This window comes from Drosophila eugracilis, unplaced genomic scaffold (assembly GCF_018153835.1).
Source record: "Drosophila eugracilis isolate 14026-0451.02 unplaced genomic scaffold, ASM1815383v1 contig_2154, whole genome shotgun sequence".
In the NCBI taxonomy this organism is placed as follows: Eukaryota; Metazoa; Arthropoda; class Insecta; order Diptera; family Drosophilidae; genus Drosophila; species Drosophila eugracilis.
The window spans coordinates 3,842,707-3,860,145 of NW_024573038.1; the positions used below are offsets into that span (position 1 = coordinate 3,842,707).

The window sequence follows — 17,439 nt, forward strand, 5'->3', positions numbered from 1 at the left end:
ATTTTTGGCTCTTCGATTGTGTCCGGTCATTTGGTAATCCCTTTATTTTCTTTTTCCTTGAAAAGTAGCTTTTAAATTGGGCTCATTTAGGTGAATTTATGGGGAATACAAACAACTAATAAGGTACCACAAAAATTATAAATTTCTATCTTTTCTATTTTATTAATCGACTTCAGGCTTAAAGCTCTGATTGTTGCTCCTACCTAAATCCCAATCTAAATTCCAAAGCTCTGTGTGTGTTTCCTTACCTAAAAACTCAAACATAAATATTTATTTGACAAGTAAGAAGAAAATTCAGATTCAACTTAATGGCTTGACAGAAAAGAAAAACATTTCCTCATAGCCTTTTAGACTTCAGCTAGGAATTGCACTTCAAGAAAATCATTTTTGCGAGACCCACTAGATGGTAATGGTGATGGTGATGATGGTAATGGTGATGGTGATGATGATGACAACTCAGGCCTTTGATTAATGAAGCAAACAGTAAATGGGATTCGTAAATCTTCTTTCCCAAATCAATTGCAAATACGCATCGACATCGTGCAATTCAATTGAAATCGTTGAGTATGGCCAAAATCCTAAGGAACTTACCCGGATTCGGATGCCTGGGCAACTGATCCAGGGACGGCGGTTGGGATTGCATAATTAAGGAAAGAGCATTAATGGCATTCATAAAGATTTTCATGGCTGCTTCGTTTTTGTTCAAAAACTCACTTTGATGGCCTTAAAGCCCAGACTCAGACTCGCCTCGACTTCAGCAACGAGACCATTACCAAAAATACCAAGCAGCGGCAGCAGTATCAGCATTTTCTGTAAGTAGAGAGTTGGGATTATTTGCTGGGTGGCAGAGAAAGGTAAGAAAAGTAAAAAAAAAGGTCGAAGCTGTCTCAGTCGACTTTATTAAGGTCAATTCAATGTCTGGCTCGGTTTTTGGTTACGGCTAATGGTTACGACTACAGCCATGGTTACGGCTGTTCACGCTCCTCGCCCCTTAGCCAACTTTCTGTTTTGCATTTCAGTTGGGCTTTCTCTGTCTCTTTTTACATTTTCCCCACAGATTTTCACACCTGCACCCACCTTTAATATTTTCATGAAATATTTTTTTGGTACTCAGACAGCCCAGACAAAGTTTTTATGTTATTCTTTTTAGGCCAGAGGCTGGCGGAGGGGTAATTAATCTGGTTACTGGTATAAAAAGCTCAATGAACAGGTACTTGTTTCAGTTCTGACATAGTTATTATGTATCTTTTCAGGGCAAGGTTACTTTTTATATCTTGTTAATTTGCATTCTGCTTTTGAGCTAGTTAAAAAAAATCAAAATGTCCGAATGGGAAAAGACGGCCTTGCTAAAGTCAAAAAAAGAAAGTTTGGCATTAAATATGCATAAATAAATCTTAAACTAAGAGCATTTATTCATTTTATTTGGAATTTTAATAAGATTATAAAACAGTTGCGGTGAGTTATATAATTGATGGTTAAATATATATATATTTATGTTTTTAATGATGGTAAAAAGGCTTGATTAAGGTAATTAAACACATTTTGATGGTTAAATAAGAATCAAAAACAAAAACTAAAAACAATACTTTAAAAAAGCTTCCATATCATAACAGATTAAATATAATTAATAAGTTTGAAGTGTTTAATTGGTAATTACCAATTATGTGTATCAAAATTCATAGAAAACAAAGCAAATTCAATTGATTTCCGGCAAAGACAGATAATTGCAGTTAATGTTTGAACAATGGCCAGCTCAAGAATACTACTAATTGATTTCGTTTCAGAGTAAGCTGAACTACGGAAGTAACAGTTTTTCATAGGCATCTGCAATTGATGCGGATGAGCACATTTAATAATAATTTCCTCGCTTTTCCCTTGGGGCTTAAGCCGCCCCAAAGTCACCTGCATTTTCACACTTTCGCGATAAATAAAAAGTATGAAAAGCGATATATTTATGGTGGATCTTTTAAGTCTGGGAGTGGTAATTATTTCGCCTGCTGGCCGTGTGTGTGTGTGAGCCTTTGTTTGCAATCAATTTACGCGCTAAGAACACGCATACGCCGTGTTGGCAACGTAGCAGAGGCTTGTTTTTCATTTTGCGCACAAAAGGCGAAAAAGCTCATTAAAAAATATTTCCCACTCATGCGTGAGCGTTTTTAAAAAGGTATTTAATTAAACTTTAATAACAAAAACAATAAGCGGTCGGCTACAAAGTGGAAAAGCAAAAATAACGGCGGGAGGTGAAAGGCGAGCGGCGTTCGGAGGTGGCTTAATGCGAAAGATTTCAATTAACGACACGGACCTCGTCGTCAGCTGCTAAGTGGATAAACAGAACATCGAGGGAATCGTTGAGGCGGGGCGACGGATGAGTGGCCATCACTCATAGCCAACTCATGTGGAACGCCCATTCGGATGCAGAGGGACTGCATCAATGGACTGCATTGAATGCTGCTTCATTAAGGTGCCGCTCCAAGGAGCTATCCCCAGTCCTTGTCGTAATTATCGCAATTACAATGAACGATGACGGGGGAAATGTAAATGCGAATGGGAATGGAAATGAAAATGGAAATGGATGTGGACATGGACATAAAGACTTCTGGAGGACAGGACAGTCAACAATAATAAAGGGCAACGAGGCACATGAGAGCTGTTAACAAAGGAGGGCCGGAATCAGTATCACAGGTCCTAGAAGAACCCCTTAATGTTCAAATATATATAGGACTGAGACTGCATCTCTCTGATCTGTTAATTGCGAGGCGAATGTGGGCCAAAGCACATATTGCCACATGTTGCTTGGCTTGAATGGGAAAAGTGCAAGGAAAAAGGAGCAAAACAACTGAATCCACATCCACTGAAAAACCCATCCATTTACCAACCAACCATCCATCCATCCATCCTGCTGTCTGTTTTGTGTTTATAATTATGATAAAAGGGAAGGAAGCCGAATCCAAACCCCTAGACCAACCCATTCAGCCGCTCGAGGCGATCTAGGACAAAATGTGTGTGTCACTTCGGAAATGAGCAGGTCCGTTTAAAAATGTTTGCCACAGAGTTCTGATGGTTTCAAAACAGACACAGGATGTCTCAACACTGGGGAGCTATATCATTAAATTTAATGAATAGATAACAACGAAGACGGAACTGGCCCAGAAGGGCCCCAAAAAATTATGAAGCAAAAAGTTTGACCCGAAAAAAGACGAGTTGCAAAAATCTGACCTCAAGTTGAGGCTTCGCTGACAGGATTTTATGACCTCTTTAAATGGCCATTTACCCGTAAATTGATTAATGATACGCCCAACCATAATCACCCCCTTATTATTCGACGGCTTTAAGCATTTTTAAGCCATGTTTGTCCGCTGGAATATGTTTGCTCTCGGCTTTGGCCTGGCCAATGAAATTAATGATATTGTTAAGCCATTTTAAACGAGCCAACAAATTAATCTTGTTTAATTTTTGAAGTTGAGCATAATGGTGATGGCATTAGCAGCTGATGCCTCAATTTAATGTCTCACTCCCCGTGTGGAAATCAGTATAAATCCCGATCTCTGGAGGGCAAAGCTGATTGTTTGACTGCTCATCATTCATAAGCCGTGGTATCTCCACATTATAGCTGGGTGTATTGCAACGTTAGCATCTTATTATTCAGAACACACACACGATGCCAACGACCGCTGTCAGCGATGACAACCAAACTGGCATTCGCGTCATAATGATGATGAACATAATCATCGCCATGTTGTTGCCGCTTTTCGGGATGATAACAACGCGTGACAACAATGCTGACACATCGAAAGATTGTCATTCCATCAATTATTCAAGAACACGCAAATCATCAACAAAACGCTCAGCGTTCAAGGGGTCAAACTGATGGAGAACCGAATCTATACACAACCCACTGCAAAAGGATCAAAACCAGGCAACGTCAACATGCAACATCGCTACACAAACCAAAAGTGGGTTAACGTCGATCCTAAAAGTATACTATAAAATAGACATCAAAGACTCAAACCATTTAAAATGAGTTTTAAATCTAAGAAGTCAAAAAACTATCTTTATTTTGAACTTTTCAAATGACAGGATACTTATGATAATACTATATTGATGGTAGAACACCACTCTTGAATATCTATAATATTATCTTAACACCTTTCTTTATTTTTTCTCTGTGTAGAAGAGCCTGGAGTCTACAAATATTAAGTGATACAATTTGTATCTGGTATGGGGAATTTTTGCCGCAGGCTCTACTCAATGAACAACAACAGCCGAGAGTCGAATTCAGACCAAAAAATAGACAAAAAAATAGAAGGAATCATTGGCATGAATATCTGAGTGTTTTTATTTATGACTGCGCGTCAATATACTGTCAGACTAGTGTTGTGCCGGATGTGAAGCTGTGAGGTTGCGATGGAGGGCGGGCTTAGACTGCTCTTTGACCCGACCAGAACAGAAATCAATCAACTGGGGGCCCAAACGGGAAAACTAACAACTGGGATGGAGAGTGCTGAGTAACAATCTATGGGGATTGGGGGTAGAAGGTATCTGAAGGATGTGAAGTGCTCATGGAGCTATAAATCCGAGCTTGACACGGTTAAGTGTTGGTGCTTAACAAAGGCTTTCAGCTAGAACAAGGAGTGTGGGGGAGCTCCGAACTCTAAGTTTCCAGATACAAATCATAATCAATCTGCGGAACCCAAAAGAAGAAAGAGAAATTTGCCTTCAATTTCAGACTTCATCCGGTTTAGCTAGTTGACGAAACCCCTTTTATCTTGCTGCGAATCACTTAACGTGGCGTAAATTTCATTTGCAGCTAATTGAAATTCATTCGGGTGAAATCAAATTAAGTCAAAAGTATATCCTGTCGCCAAAAGGCACGTGTCCTTCCCAGAAACAAACTCTGAGGCACAGTGATTCATTCATAGCGATAAATTAAGACGACTAAGGAAGCTCAGTACTTCCATCCCAGTCTCCCAGGGGACATATTTTCATTCACACTCACGTCCTAATATAAATATCCTGCCTGTGAACGTGTCCTGTCCAATGAATATCAACAGTTTGCTTCAGCTTTCCCGTACTTTTCTTTTTTGACATCTTTTACTGCGTTTTTTGTGCTAAAACCCTCATCAGCATAAAAAAAGAGGAAAAACTCAATTACAAAATATCAGAAAATCGCAAACAAATAAATTAAGGATACAAATCTGGCTAAGGACTGCGGCAAACTCGGCACAAATCGAAATGAAATAGTGACACAGGCGCTGCCATAAAACCAAAGGCAAATACAAAGCCGCACAAAAGGAAAAAGGTTAAACCAAATATTTATCCAGCCGCCCAAGGAGATGGGAATGGGTGAGGGGAAAGGGATATGGCTAGAAGGATGTTGGAGTGGGAGGAGTCCTTTCCCGTAGTCTGTATGTAATTACCAGGCAAGGACTGCAAGTACAGCTGTGCCTAAGTACATAGCTCCCAACGCACACACTAAAGGACAGTGGAAGTACAGAGAACACAAATTCTAGAAAAATATTCTTGCATAATATTAAACTAACTTTAACCTGGTTTCAAGGCCTAAAGTTCCGAATATAACATTACTGTTATTTTCAGCTTCAGAGAAATCAAAAATCCCTCAAGTTTTAGATAACATTTTCTTTTTTTTTTTTCAGTGCTTGGATTGGCAAGTATATGTGTTAGGGCGTACGTGGCTTTATGCTTAAATAAACATTTGCCCGGGCCTGTCGTCCTGCTCCTTGGGCCACCGTCTTTGCCCCGTTTACATAGCACCCAGCGGCAGGCAGTCAGTCAGTTTGCCCGGTCAAAGCCAAATCGTTGATTGCATAAGTTGATGGCCGACACATGTCCGAGATATATAGTGTCGATATAGTCTATGTGTGTTTGTCTGCGGGCGCAAAGCCCCCGAGTTACTCACGTGTGGTTGCTATTCACGTCTAATGATGTCTGTGCAGGTTGCATTGGCTGTTCCCGCTCCAAGGATCTGCCTCCTCCACGAGTGACCTGCAAGGAAAATGAAATTTATATTGCAAGTTGCTACACACACTGATTGCTTTATTGAGATGCCCAGCTTGGAGATCTTCAGGACTCATCCAGGATTACAGAGGGTAGCATTCAATAGGGAGAGGCTGTAAATTGCCCGAGAGCGCTTGTCAGCTGGAGTGTTTCTATGAGAATTTTAATTGACTTTTTGCGGTTCAATCGATTGTCTAATTTTCTTGACAGACAATTAAAGATTTTCAAACGAAGTCGAGTGGAAATTTTAAATCAAATTCAATGGACCAAAATGAAATGTGATATTCACAAGGAAGCAAAGTATTTAACATAAATAAAATAATGAATTTATTTTCAATCTTCTTTATACCACAAAAATCAGTTTGAGTTGGTGAAGGCTCAAAATAAGTGGAGGTTGTTAGTAATGGTATGAATACGCATAAAATTGATATATTGTTGAGTAAGTCCTTAACCACTTTTTAACTTCTTTAAGATTTTAAATTTACTGTTTGTGGTTTCCTAAATTCTCAGACAATCTTTTGCCAATTACAGTATGTGGTGAATCTAAATTTTCAAATAAAATTCACTGAAGTAAAACTTAATGAAAGTCATAAATAAAAAATACTTCTTCAGACAAATGAATAAATAATTCCCCAAGTCAAAGTCCATCAATTTATGTTAGCAATGCATAAATAATTAGTGAATTATAATCAAATGTTTGCCTTCACTGCCAATCACAACATTGAAAAGTTCACTCGAGTGAAATTAGCAAATTGAATTCGCCAAGGGCAGTGGCAAAATGCGAATAATTTTTTATTAGCCACACAAGGAAAGGAGATATCGGGCTATCATTAACATTTGGCATAAACAAATGCCAGACCATAAAGCAGATCTTTACGAATCGAAGTCGTTGAAACATTTTTATTAAATTGTTTTTGTCTTCCTGCCACCTTTTTCCATATTTCCTCATTGTCGTTTCCTCGTTGCTTTCTGTGCCTGTGTCTGCGTGTGTTTGTGGCAAGGTGTTTGTTATCGTTTGTTATATTGCTTGTTATGTAATGTAATTTATACACACCCATACAGACAGAGATTCGAATACAATGTCATAAACGGCAAGGACACAAAGGCAATTCCGCATGGCATTACGGACAGACAAAACAAATGGCAAAGGAAGGAGCCAAGGAGCCGGGATGCGACTAAAAGCCAAAAAGTACGCGTTTGGCATAAATGATAAGCTGGTAACGCAGCAGGACATTCCCCTACCTTCACCCGCCTCGTGATGTTTCTGGCCATGGCCCAGACATCTCCCAGTCTTCCCTTGCCAAGTCCAACATCCTCATCCTTGTTCCTATGTCTGTGCCTGCTTGCTTGACTTTTGAATACTTAACAGGATAATGAAATGTCAAAAGTGCGCAGGCGGCCCTGGAAAGCGTATCCTGCTGGCCTGTCCTTCGTCCCCACGGCTCCTGCCCTTCCTGTTCAGCCCCATATTGATATTCCTCTGGCTGTTGTGGAGTTTTATTGTGTTGTCCATGCCTAAGTGAACGTCACGGCGTGCCGCGCGCATTAAATCATAAAGAGGAAAAAAGGAGGAGGCAACTTGGGGGTTAACCAAGGAGGCTGAATTTTTTATTTTTTTGGTTTAAGGATTTTTGATTACTCTTAAAACTTATAATATTTAACATAATATTTAAATATTTTTATCATTTTACCACAGAATTTTAGGGGATTACCAACATATTTATTTTCAATAAAAAAAAGTAATTAATATTCAGCATAAAAAATCGAAAAAAAATATAAAAATGTACTTATTTATAGCATATGATGTAATAAACTTTGAAATTATTTAAAGTGAGAGATCAGAATACAAATTATTTTCAAATACCAATCAGCCTATTTTTTGTAACTTCCCCATTTACAAAATAGAGTAACAAAACCGAATGAAAAATGTGATAGCCCAGTAAAAAGGACCACATCTCTCACACGGGATGTATATTTTTTTATTTTTTTGTTTTTTTTTGGTTAGCCATTTTATGTTTACATAAATTTAAATTGACACAAATGCGTTTTGGGTGCCTCGGCAAATAAAAAAAAAGACAAACCAGGAACCAAACGATAAACTTCATAAATTATGACAGTTTTATGCTGCTCTCGGTGCTCGGTTTACGCTTTATTTATTTGTAGTGATTGCAAGCGAATTGAAAATATATTTATGCAATTCCATGACATTACAGAAAAAAGAAGAAAAACGAAAGCCAAAACAGGTCGATTTTCCACACTCCGAAAACACACTTCCTTTATCCCCGGCATAAAGCAGCTTTAATCAAGGCTACTTTTGTGGCAAGTTTTTGTGTTAGAGTGGGAAAAACATTTGGCCTCCACCTCTTCGGTCATCTATGGGAAAATATCCTGCCAGTTATTGTGGATATATCCACAGAGGTTGCCACGCTTAACTCAAATTGCTGTTGTGTTCTTTTTTTTTGCCCGTATTTGTTGCGGAAAACAAGAGAAAGTTGTAATCAATAAAGTAAATGACCCTGGCACTTCAGGACGACCAGTGAACATATCCTGCCAAATAGATGGCAGTGGTAGTGAATGGGCCAAGTGTGGCTATGATTGATTTCTTTGAGTGGAAAAAGCGATTTGGAGTGTACAGACGAGATATGGTACTTAGGGTAACATCAGGAATTTGCCCAGATATTTAGTTAATCAACTTGGCTTGTGTTTCAATAATATATCAGTAAGCTATATAGTAGATGCCATCGGGAGAAATTGATAATATGAACTTAAAGCTGTGCTTACTCTGTGCTTTGTATTAATATTTTAACAAAAATTCTATTAAATTTAAAATAAATCAGAGGAAGAATAATAATTTAATTAGCTAAGAATATTATCCTTCAATTCTCTACGAAAACTTTTCAGGTTTTAAGCTCAGATTAGTTAGGATTACTTATTAAAATCTCAGAAAATTAAAGCTTATCATTGATGAACCCTCACTCATTGTTAACGTTTTTATTAATTAACGAAATGGGCACAAAGTACAGGCCCCAAAAGTCCACACACACGCATAATTGATTAATTTGGCCGTCCTGAAAGTAGGCAACATTTATTTTGGCCTTCGCCCGAGTCCTTCTTCATTTTGTTAATGAACTTGAAAAAGTCTCTTGAGGGGGAAAAGCTTATTTGCGGCTCAAGTATAATTGAAACGAAATCAAATCAAGCAAAATTTAACGCTGCCACAATGCAAACAGCCCCAACAATGTGTTGTAAAATATTCAACAGGAAATTTATGTGCAACTTGAATGCTACACAAACCGCCTATTGACTCTTCAGGCCGACATGCCAATTAAGGTCTGCTTGAGGGCCAAAAAACTACGAACAATGACTGTGGAGGCGAAGCAAACTTTGGCCACAATCTTAACAAGAAAATCTGTAAATTACACGCCACAATTACAGCAAGATGGGTGGTGGATGGTAGGTGGTAGGTTGGGCTGTCAGGAAACTCCCAAATATTTATACACCTAAATAGATTTGATGGCATAATTGAAATTTGTTGTTATTGGTCGGGGGCCATTCCACTCAATATTTGTGTGGCTGCAATTTGCATAAATGCCAAACGGCAAATGCCAAAGAAAAGTTTATTAAAAGCATAGCTAAAAGTTTTCCGCCATCAGCTGCTAATAACGATGAAGGGGCCGTCCCGCAAATTTCTGACACATAGCTGCGGGGTTCGTTATATAGAATGGATGGCATGAACTGTGTAAACTACAGGATGGGTTGCCCTATCCATTGGCATTGTCCTTGGAGAAGTACCAACTTTTCGCTGAGCTACAATTTATTTTCTTCTTTTGATAATTTAACTTTTTTCTTTGCAGCTGAAAATTGGATTTGTTGCGACCGACTTTCAGACTTTCAACGCTTGTAACGAATGTTGAACAGCAGAAAAAGTTGTTTTTCTAATTGCAGACGCAGCCTTGGGGGCGCGGGAGTGAAAATTTTCGGTCGTTGGACAGAGAGAACTCCGTGCCGGGGGCAATAATTTGGTACAACTTTATCAGGTTATTTAATATTCATTTGTTGGAGATTTCAAGTGGCTCTGAGCTTAATATCAAAGAAATGAACAGAGAAAACATACCATCCAAACAATCCACACAATGATGCCACAACAATTGGAATTCTGTGACTTCAAATGGCATTTCAACTAATGGCCCAGATAAGCGGCAAAAACTTTGTCAAAACGCTAGAACTTTTAGGACCGATATAGGCCAGGAGGATTCGCTATCTGATTTCTTCGGATTCAAAGTGATTGTTTTATTTGAATAAGCCTGTTTTTTTTGGTTACCTAAAAAAGTTAATTAAATAATTTCGAAAGGGACTTTTACAAGATAAAACGCTTTAGTTACTCTCTTAACCAATTTCAAGATGATTATGCTAGCAGAAATAAGATTAATAAGAACAAACAAGCGGACATGGGCTCATCAACTCTTCTTGTGATCCCAATTCCCGATTATTTAAAACAAATGCTTAGATTGACTTTGCTATTGAACCTAACAATCGGCAATGATTTATTGAATGCTAATCAAAAATAATTCCAGAAATCATAACCAAAGCAAAACTGCGTTACTTCCAAAGGTAAGTTACCAGACTCACAACACATGCACCAACTATAACCAGATAAGAGATAGAGCGAATTTGATCGGATCCGGCTTTAAGTTTACTTGACAAGTCCACACACGGACAATCGACGTCTGGACCTCGGGAATAGCAAAGGGCACAGTCAACTTTGTCACCTGACTTAGGGACTATAACTTGACAACCGTATTCCTCTGACCAAACGCATATGTATTCATAAGAAACAGGAGCTGTAAGAGTGGGTTAAATAACTCAATTCGTAAATTAGCTAGCCATTACTCTTATTACCGCTAATAGCCAAGTCGTCAGGTATACATTTGCTCAGGTCAGAGCTTTGCGGAGGAAACTTTGTGGATCTTACAATTTTCTCAGAATTTGACTGTAGTATTATCTTTCTACTGACAAAATATCCCGATTCACCTTCAATTATGCACTTGCCTCTGTTTATCTCAGTGCAGTCGTTACACATAGGTCCTTTATATGGGGTACAGAAGTTAAACAGGAAAATGGCGAAAATCAAAAACGAAACTATGGGTTTAACTGTCATTTTTAAAAAAAAAAAAAAAAAACTGTGTGTTCTTGTTGATGTAAGCAATTTTGGCTAATGGCTTATGTGTGACAATAATTTCATAGAGTACTTTATCAAATATTTTTTGCATTTCGATTCGAACCGAATTCTGAAGTCCGTTGGGATAATCTAAGTTAATTTGAAAATATTACAATGCCGATTTTTATAAAATTTATTACTACCTAAATTATATCGTCGAAACTTTATTACTGTTTCGTCTTTATTCAAATGCCTTTTTAAATTATTTTTGTATACAAGCTTTTATTGTTAAATACATTTTGGACACAAAAACAAACTTTTTCCCGGGGGTTCTCCAAGAGGGCCAGAAAAGAAGATAAACTGCTAGTCAGCATTGGACAGATATAGATGGAGAATTCAAAATGATTTTTATTTGACTAGGCCTTATTACTTTGAATTATTTAAAAACCAATTAAACGGCTCAGTTACTCTGTTAACCAACTTCATGATTATTGAACATGAAATTGAACATGTGAACAGAGAAGCGGACACGGATAGATCAACTCCTGTAGTGAACCAAATTCCCGATCCTTTAAAACAAATGCTTAGATTGACCATTATTTGGCAATGATTTATTGAATATTAATCGAAGGTAACTCTAGAATTCATAACTAACGCGGAATTGCGTTACTTCCTAGAGAAATTTACCAGACTCACAACACATGCACCAACTAAAACCAGCCAAGTGATAGAGCGAATTTGCTGGGATCCGGATATATTTTTACTTAATGGGTTTATACACGGACAATCGATGTCAGCACCCCGCGACTGGCAGAGCGCACAGCCTACTTTGTCACCAGCCTTAAGGACTATGACTTGACAACCAAGTTACACTGACCAAACGCATATACATGTATACATGTATAGTGATAAGAAACAGGGGTTGTAAGATATGGTTGAACAAATCAGTGCGGAAAGTTGCTAGTCATCACTATTATTGCAGCTAATACCAAATCCTTCAGGTATGCATTGGCTTATGTTAAAGGTTTGCCGAGGAAAATCGGGGAATGTCATAATCAACTCAAATAACTTTCTACTTACAAAATATCCCGATTCACCCTCAACTATGCACTTTCCTTTGTTTTCCTCAGTGCAGTCGCCAGATAAAAAATGGTGTACAGAAGTGAAACAGGAAAATGGCGAAAATTATAAAATAATATATGGGATTAACTGTCATTTTTAACAAATGGCAATGACAATTGAGGTAAACAATGGCGATTATTTCATAGAGTACTTTATCACTTTTTTGAAGTCCGTTCTATACCAAAGATTGACTTTGCTATTGAACCTAATAATTGGCAATGATTTATTGAATGCTAATCGAAAATAATTCCAGAATTTATAACTAGAACGAAAATGCGTTACTTCCACAGGTAAGTTACCAGACTCACAACACATGCACCAACTATAACCAGATAAGGGATAGAGTGAATTTGCTGGGATCCGGAAAAAAGTCTACTTGATGGATCCATACACGGACAATTGAAGCCAGCACCACGCGACTGGCAGAGCGAACAGCCTACTCTGTCAGCAGAATTAGGGACTATAACTTGACAACCAAGTTCCTCTGACCAAACGCATATATACTGGTAAGAAATAGGAGCTGTAGGATAGAGTCAATAAGTCAATGCGTAAAGTTGTTAGTCATCATTCTTATTACCGCTAATAGCCAAGCCGTCAGGTATACATTTGCTCATGTTAAGGGTTTGCGGAGGAAAATCGGAGGGTGTCATATCCATCTCAGAATTTGGGTTTGACATTCCAAATAACCCTCTACTAACAAAATATCCCGGTTCACCCTCAATTATGCACTTTCCTTTGTTTTGCTCAGTGCAGTCGCCACATACAGCTAAGTCTTGAAAAAATGGTGTACCGAAGTTAAACAGGAATATGGTGAAAATCAGAAAGGAAAATAAGGGATTAACTGTCATTTTTAACAAATAAATTGTGTGATCGTGTTGAAGTAAACAATTTTGGCTAATGGTTTATGTAGGACAAAAATGTCAGAGACTACATTATCAAAAAATGTTAGCATTTCGATTATATCGAGATATCCAATCTACGTATTTAACAAACTCTTAACAAAATGGTTTTTTTAAATATTATTCTTGGTTTTCTTTTTCGGTTTTATTCAAATTTTTCTTAAATTATTATCTAAAACTGGAGCCTTTTTTTATTAAGAAATACTTTTTTTAGGCACAAACCAGTTGCCTTTTCCCTGAGGGTTTGAAATTAAGCCAAATGATAAGAGCAACTTGTCTTGTTCTTAACCGCCCTACAAATCGCTCTCCAATTAAATCCTTTCTTGTTTCTTTCCGTAAGCTAACTTTGCATTTGAAACTTTTTTATTTCGCCCTCCAAGACAAACAAGCCACCCCGCGGGTAAAATCTTTCCCTAGTCCTTGACTATGAACCTTTAATAAGAGTCCCCAGCCCTCGGTCCCTAGTACCGAGTCCAAGCCATTTAATGTGCTTACATTCATTTCGTTTTAAATCTGTGATAAAGTGGGGGTCGCTTTAAGCCTGGTTCTTCGTCCTTCGTCCTTAGTGCCTTATTCATCCCCCTGCGTCTCATTCTGTGTAGCAAAAGTTGTCGCCGTGTCGCGACAAACGCAATTCTTTACACGACGACGAGTTTGTGCGCTTTTTGTTTTCTCCTCGTTTTTTTCTCCCTTTGCTCTCTTTTAAGGCTTCAGTTTGCCTCCCCTTTTGGCCAGGATTTTTGCCGTGCTTCCCGCGCCTTTTCGTGCTTCCGGTTGTGTACGCGCTTTCTAGATTACTTTTATAAGTGAATTTGTTGCGGTTTTCCGCAAAATTTACAAGTACGTGAGAAAATTAGAGCTTAGCCTCTTGGAGCCACAGCCGCTTGTTGCTCACCCCGTCCCTTTTGGCCCTCTGTATGCCTAGCCTTATTATGCGGCCACTTGGGCAGCGCGTTCAAGAGGCTTTAATGCGCTTAAGATGTGCAACGCAGCGTATGCGTAATTTATGCCCAAACATCGCTCATACGCCGCGTTGCAACGAACGCCCAGCCAAATTAGCAAGTTCATTATTTGCTTAGCCATCGCCTTTTGCCAATTTAACGCCAATCCTAAATGCGACTAGCTTAAAAAGGAGAGTGGATGGAGTGGGTACTTTTCTACTTTGACATGAAAATAAATTCGATGGCTGTAGCTCCCCCCCCTCTGCCACGCTAAAATAAAGTTTCATCTTGGCCCGCGAATGAGCAAGACAAACTTTTCCCCAAAAACCATACCATAGTGGGCGTGTCTCCAACCCAACATCTCCCTTCGACCGTCTGTCTCGCTCTTTTGTGCGCGGGTGTGCGGTTTTGTCTGTATTTGCAGAATTGTTAGTTTCACGCTTTGTTTGTTGAGATTAGCTGGCAGCCCACCCTACCAATTCCAATTCCAGACCATCCCTCCACCCCACATTTTCTCAACACCCATCCCCCAAAATCCTACCCCTGCTGACAGCCCCTGACTGAGGTTCCCGCAACGCACGAAATAAAATTGTGCAGCTTACTTTACTTTATTTGCGCCAACTTATGCCACGCCGCAGCGCTACACTTGTTTTATGGATGCCCTGCAATTAAGTCTGTGGGGCAGTTTCATTAGTTTGTCATTCTGAGGAACAGGCAGCTCATTGGGGCTCCCTTCTGCTTAGAAACATTTGGAAAATCTGCTTTTCTTATTAATATATATCATTGAACAAATTACGAAGTTTGTTGCTGACATACAGTCTGTTTTAGGCTTCGCTTGTTTTTAAATAAGAAATAGTTGGAACTTAACTTGAAGCTACCATTTCTGAAACCATATTTGTTGATTCCGAAAATTTAATTAGGCATTAAGAGATTATTGGAACAAGTACAAAAATAAATCATTTTCATAAACCCAAATCCGTTTATTTTTTAAATCATTTTAGGCATTGAACTTGAAATATCTAAAATTCATCCCATAAATCAAGACGCGAATCATCGATATCTCACACACTCGCATAAACTAACCGGCTACTGTCCTCCCAGGAGAGTGTATCCCAACTTCGTATAAATCAATTGGCTCTCGTGCACATTTCACTTGGTTTATTTGCTTCGTTTGTTTGTTGCCTTTTGGAAGAGCAAAGTTTGCACGTGAAAATTGCGTTCACATGTCTTCCGCAATTGTGTTTGTGTGTGTGTGTGTGTATGTGTGTATTTTCCCCGGATTGGTGGCGAAAAATTCGCTGGCGTGTGGAAAATTGATGCTGTTGCTGAAGTTTTTGGCTTTTTGAACTGACAGCTGCGATTTTTATGCGTCTCAGCCGCCGATGTGGGGCAGTCGGGTTTTCGGAAACTACATAGCAAAAATAATTGTAATTGTGAATTGTGTGTGGCACCCACACACCCACAGCCTTTATCCTTAATAAGCATAGTTATTCAGTTTTGGACTTGTGTGCGTTTGTGTGGCGTGTGAAGTGTCTGATATTATATTCGGTTTGCCGCCTTCTTCCTGAGCGATGGCTTTACATCCACCCACTCCCAAGGCCCAGACCCTTTATTTATGGGAAGTACTTTGCCTGTTGGCTAACGAGAATTTATGGCTAATTGATGCTGTTATGCATTGCCGTTTCGGCCGAAATGGAAAGCAAATGATGTCCGAGCCAAATAAAGTTGCCGTCCAAATTAACTGCAATTCTGCGCCTCTGATTTCGTTGGCCACAATGCCCAAACATAAATTAAACTCTGGCTATGCAGCAAAATAGCTGCATTTTCATTGGCGAATGTGTGAATTTAATTAAGTTGAATTGCAATTTATAATTCATAACTTACCAGCAGCTGACGCCGTATAGCAGTAACTAGGAAACAGCTGGCCCGCAGCTGCTGGTCATGGTTAATTCACTGGATAAGCTTTCTGTCCCCTTCCCCACAATCCCTTTCAATGGTATTATTTATACACTGAAAAATAAATCGATAAATTCGCTTACTGTGTGTTTCTTTTACGAAAATTCTTCACATTCCCTAACTTTGAATAAAAATTCTATTAAAAATCTATTTTTGTCTCTGGAAATGTTTTTCAACAATCACAGGAAGGTAATGCATCGTTTTGGAACATCAATTTTTCTCATTTCCCTCCGTGTATCGATTGCCATTTCAGTCGAATGGGTCCTGCAATGAGGCAATGTTCCACAGGACACGCCACACATCCAAAGCGCTCTTTCTCTCTCTCTCTCTTGCGAGGACACGTGTGCTATGTAAATTACAAAAGTATAATGCAAATGGTGTCCCCCATGGGCAGAGTGAGGTGGTAGGGGAAAGGGCCAAGGCAGGCTAAAAGGGGGCGGCAGTCCCTCCTCACTTAATTAGCCAGCGGGCTTATTTATTATTCACTGGCAATGCCTGACTGGCGACCTGGCCGCCTGGCTGCCTGCCTGCTCCAGCCTAATGAATCACAGTTTTTGTAGTGGAAATTTTAATTTTTCATTAGCATGCAAAGCAACAAAGCGACACGAAAATATATGACCTTGTGCGAGTAGTTTTTGTGACTGCCACCATTGTTGCCATAGCCCAATACCATTTTCCGTTCGGCCCACCTGCCCGAAACATTTGTCACAGGTGCCGAGGAGCTGAGTGATGGAGCTCACAGCTCACATGGGCAACCGAAAAAGAGCAACAAGAAAGAAAAATGTGAAAAGCATGTTGAAAGGATTAATGCACACATCATTTAACCAGAGGAAAGAGCCTGGCAGATAGGTGAAAGTCCTTCCGCCGGCCATGGACCCTTTCCATCATTTCCCAGCACGGCCCATTGAGAACTTGAGTTCCCAAAATGACAGTTTTCCCAGCCAGCTAGACACAGTCCATCTCTGGTCTTCATTGGTCTCTGGGTTATGAAGCTTGAGGTCGGTCCTTTATGGGGATTTGCGGCTGACCGAAACTTGTTTTTTGCGGTTTTCTCCAAGTGTAAACTGTTCGAGTTGGTTGCGTTTAGTTATTTTTATGCACGATTTAATTTTTGCTCAGTTATTTACATTTCGGTCAAGGTATTAGTGGTCGACTTCAAGGTCTGTCGAACTCTTTAATGTTTATGCTAACGAAATTGGAAAATGGCTAGCATAACAGGAAAAGGCCAAACCGAAATGGTTAAACATTTTTGGGATCAAATGTTGGAGAAAAATATTTTCGGGAGTTTAAATTGTCTTTTAGGTGAATATTGAAAATAAAATTTATGAATTTGAATTTTCCACTTTAA

General features: G+C 39.0%; 2 protein-coding genes across 4 annotated transcripts in view; both read right to left on the bottom strand.

Annotated features, from left to right (window-relative positions):
- Window positions 1–17,439, bottom strand: part of LOC108108574 (basic-leucine zipper transcription factor A) — a 56,869-nt gene that overhangs the window by 26,291 nt on the left and 13,139 nt on the right. The window contains exons 1-4 of one of the 2 annotated variants that reach the window (XM_017216666.1): window positions 12,254–12,272; window positions 5,918–6,003; window positions 715–810; window positions 592–613 (exon numbers count right to left, since the gene is read on the bottom strand). In XM_017216666.1, the coding sequence (XP_017072155.1) occupies window positions 592–613; window positions 715–807 (115 nt within the window). In that variant the 5' untranslated portion in view covers window positions 808–810; window positions 5,918–6,003; window positions 12,254–12,272. Of the gene's footprint in view, window positions 1–591; window positions 614–714; window positions 811–5,917; window positions 6,004–12,253; window positions 12,273–17,439 lie in introns of those variants that run through there. The other variant, XM_017216665.1, reaches the window with a different exon arrangement.
- On the bottom strand, window positions 10,535–13,267 carry LOC108108577. Of its 2 annotated transcripts, none has more exons than XM_017216670.1 (2): window positions 12,873–13,267; window positions 10,535–10,856 (listed from the first exon to the last, which is right to left on the bottom strand). In XM_017216670.1, the coding sequence occupies exons 1-2, from the start codon at window positions 13,141–13,143 to the stop codon at window positions 10,615–10,617; spliced, it is 513 nt and encodes a 170-aa protein (XP_017072159.1). In that variant the 5' UTR covers window positions 13,144–13,267; the 3' UTR covers window positions 10,535–10,614. The 2 variants fall into 2 exon arrangements, with proteins under 2 accessions (XP_017072159.1, XP_017072158.1); XM_017216669.1 differs by lacking the exon at window positions 10,535–10,856 and adding an exon at window positions 12,488–12,815 and having other exon boundaries at window positions 12,873–13,249.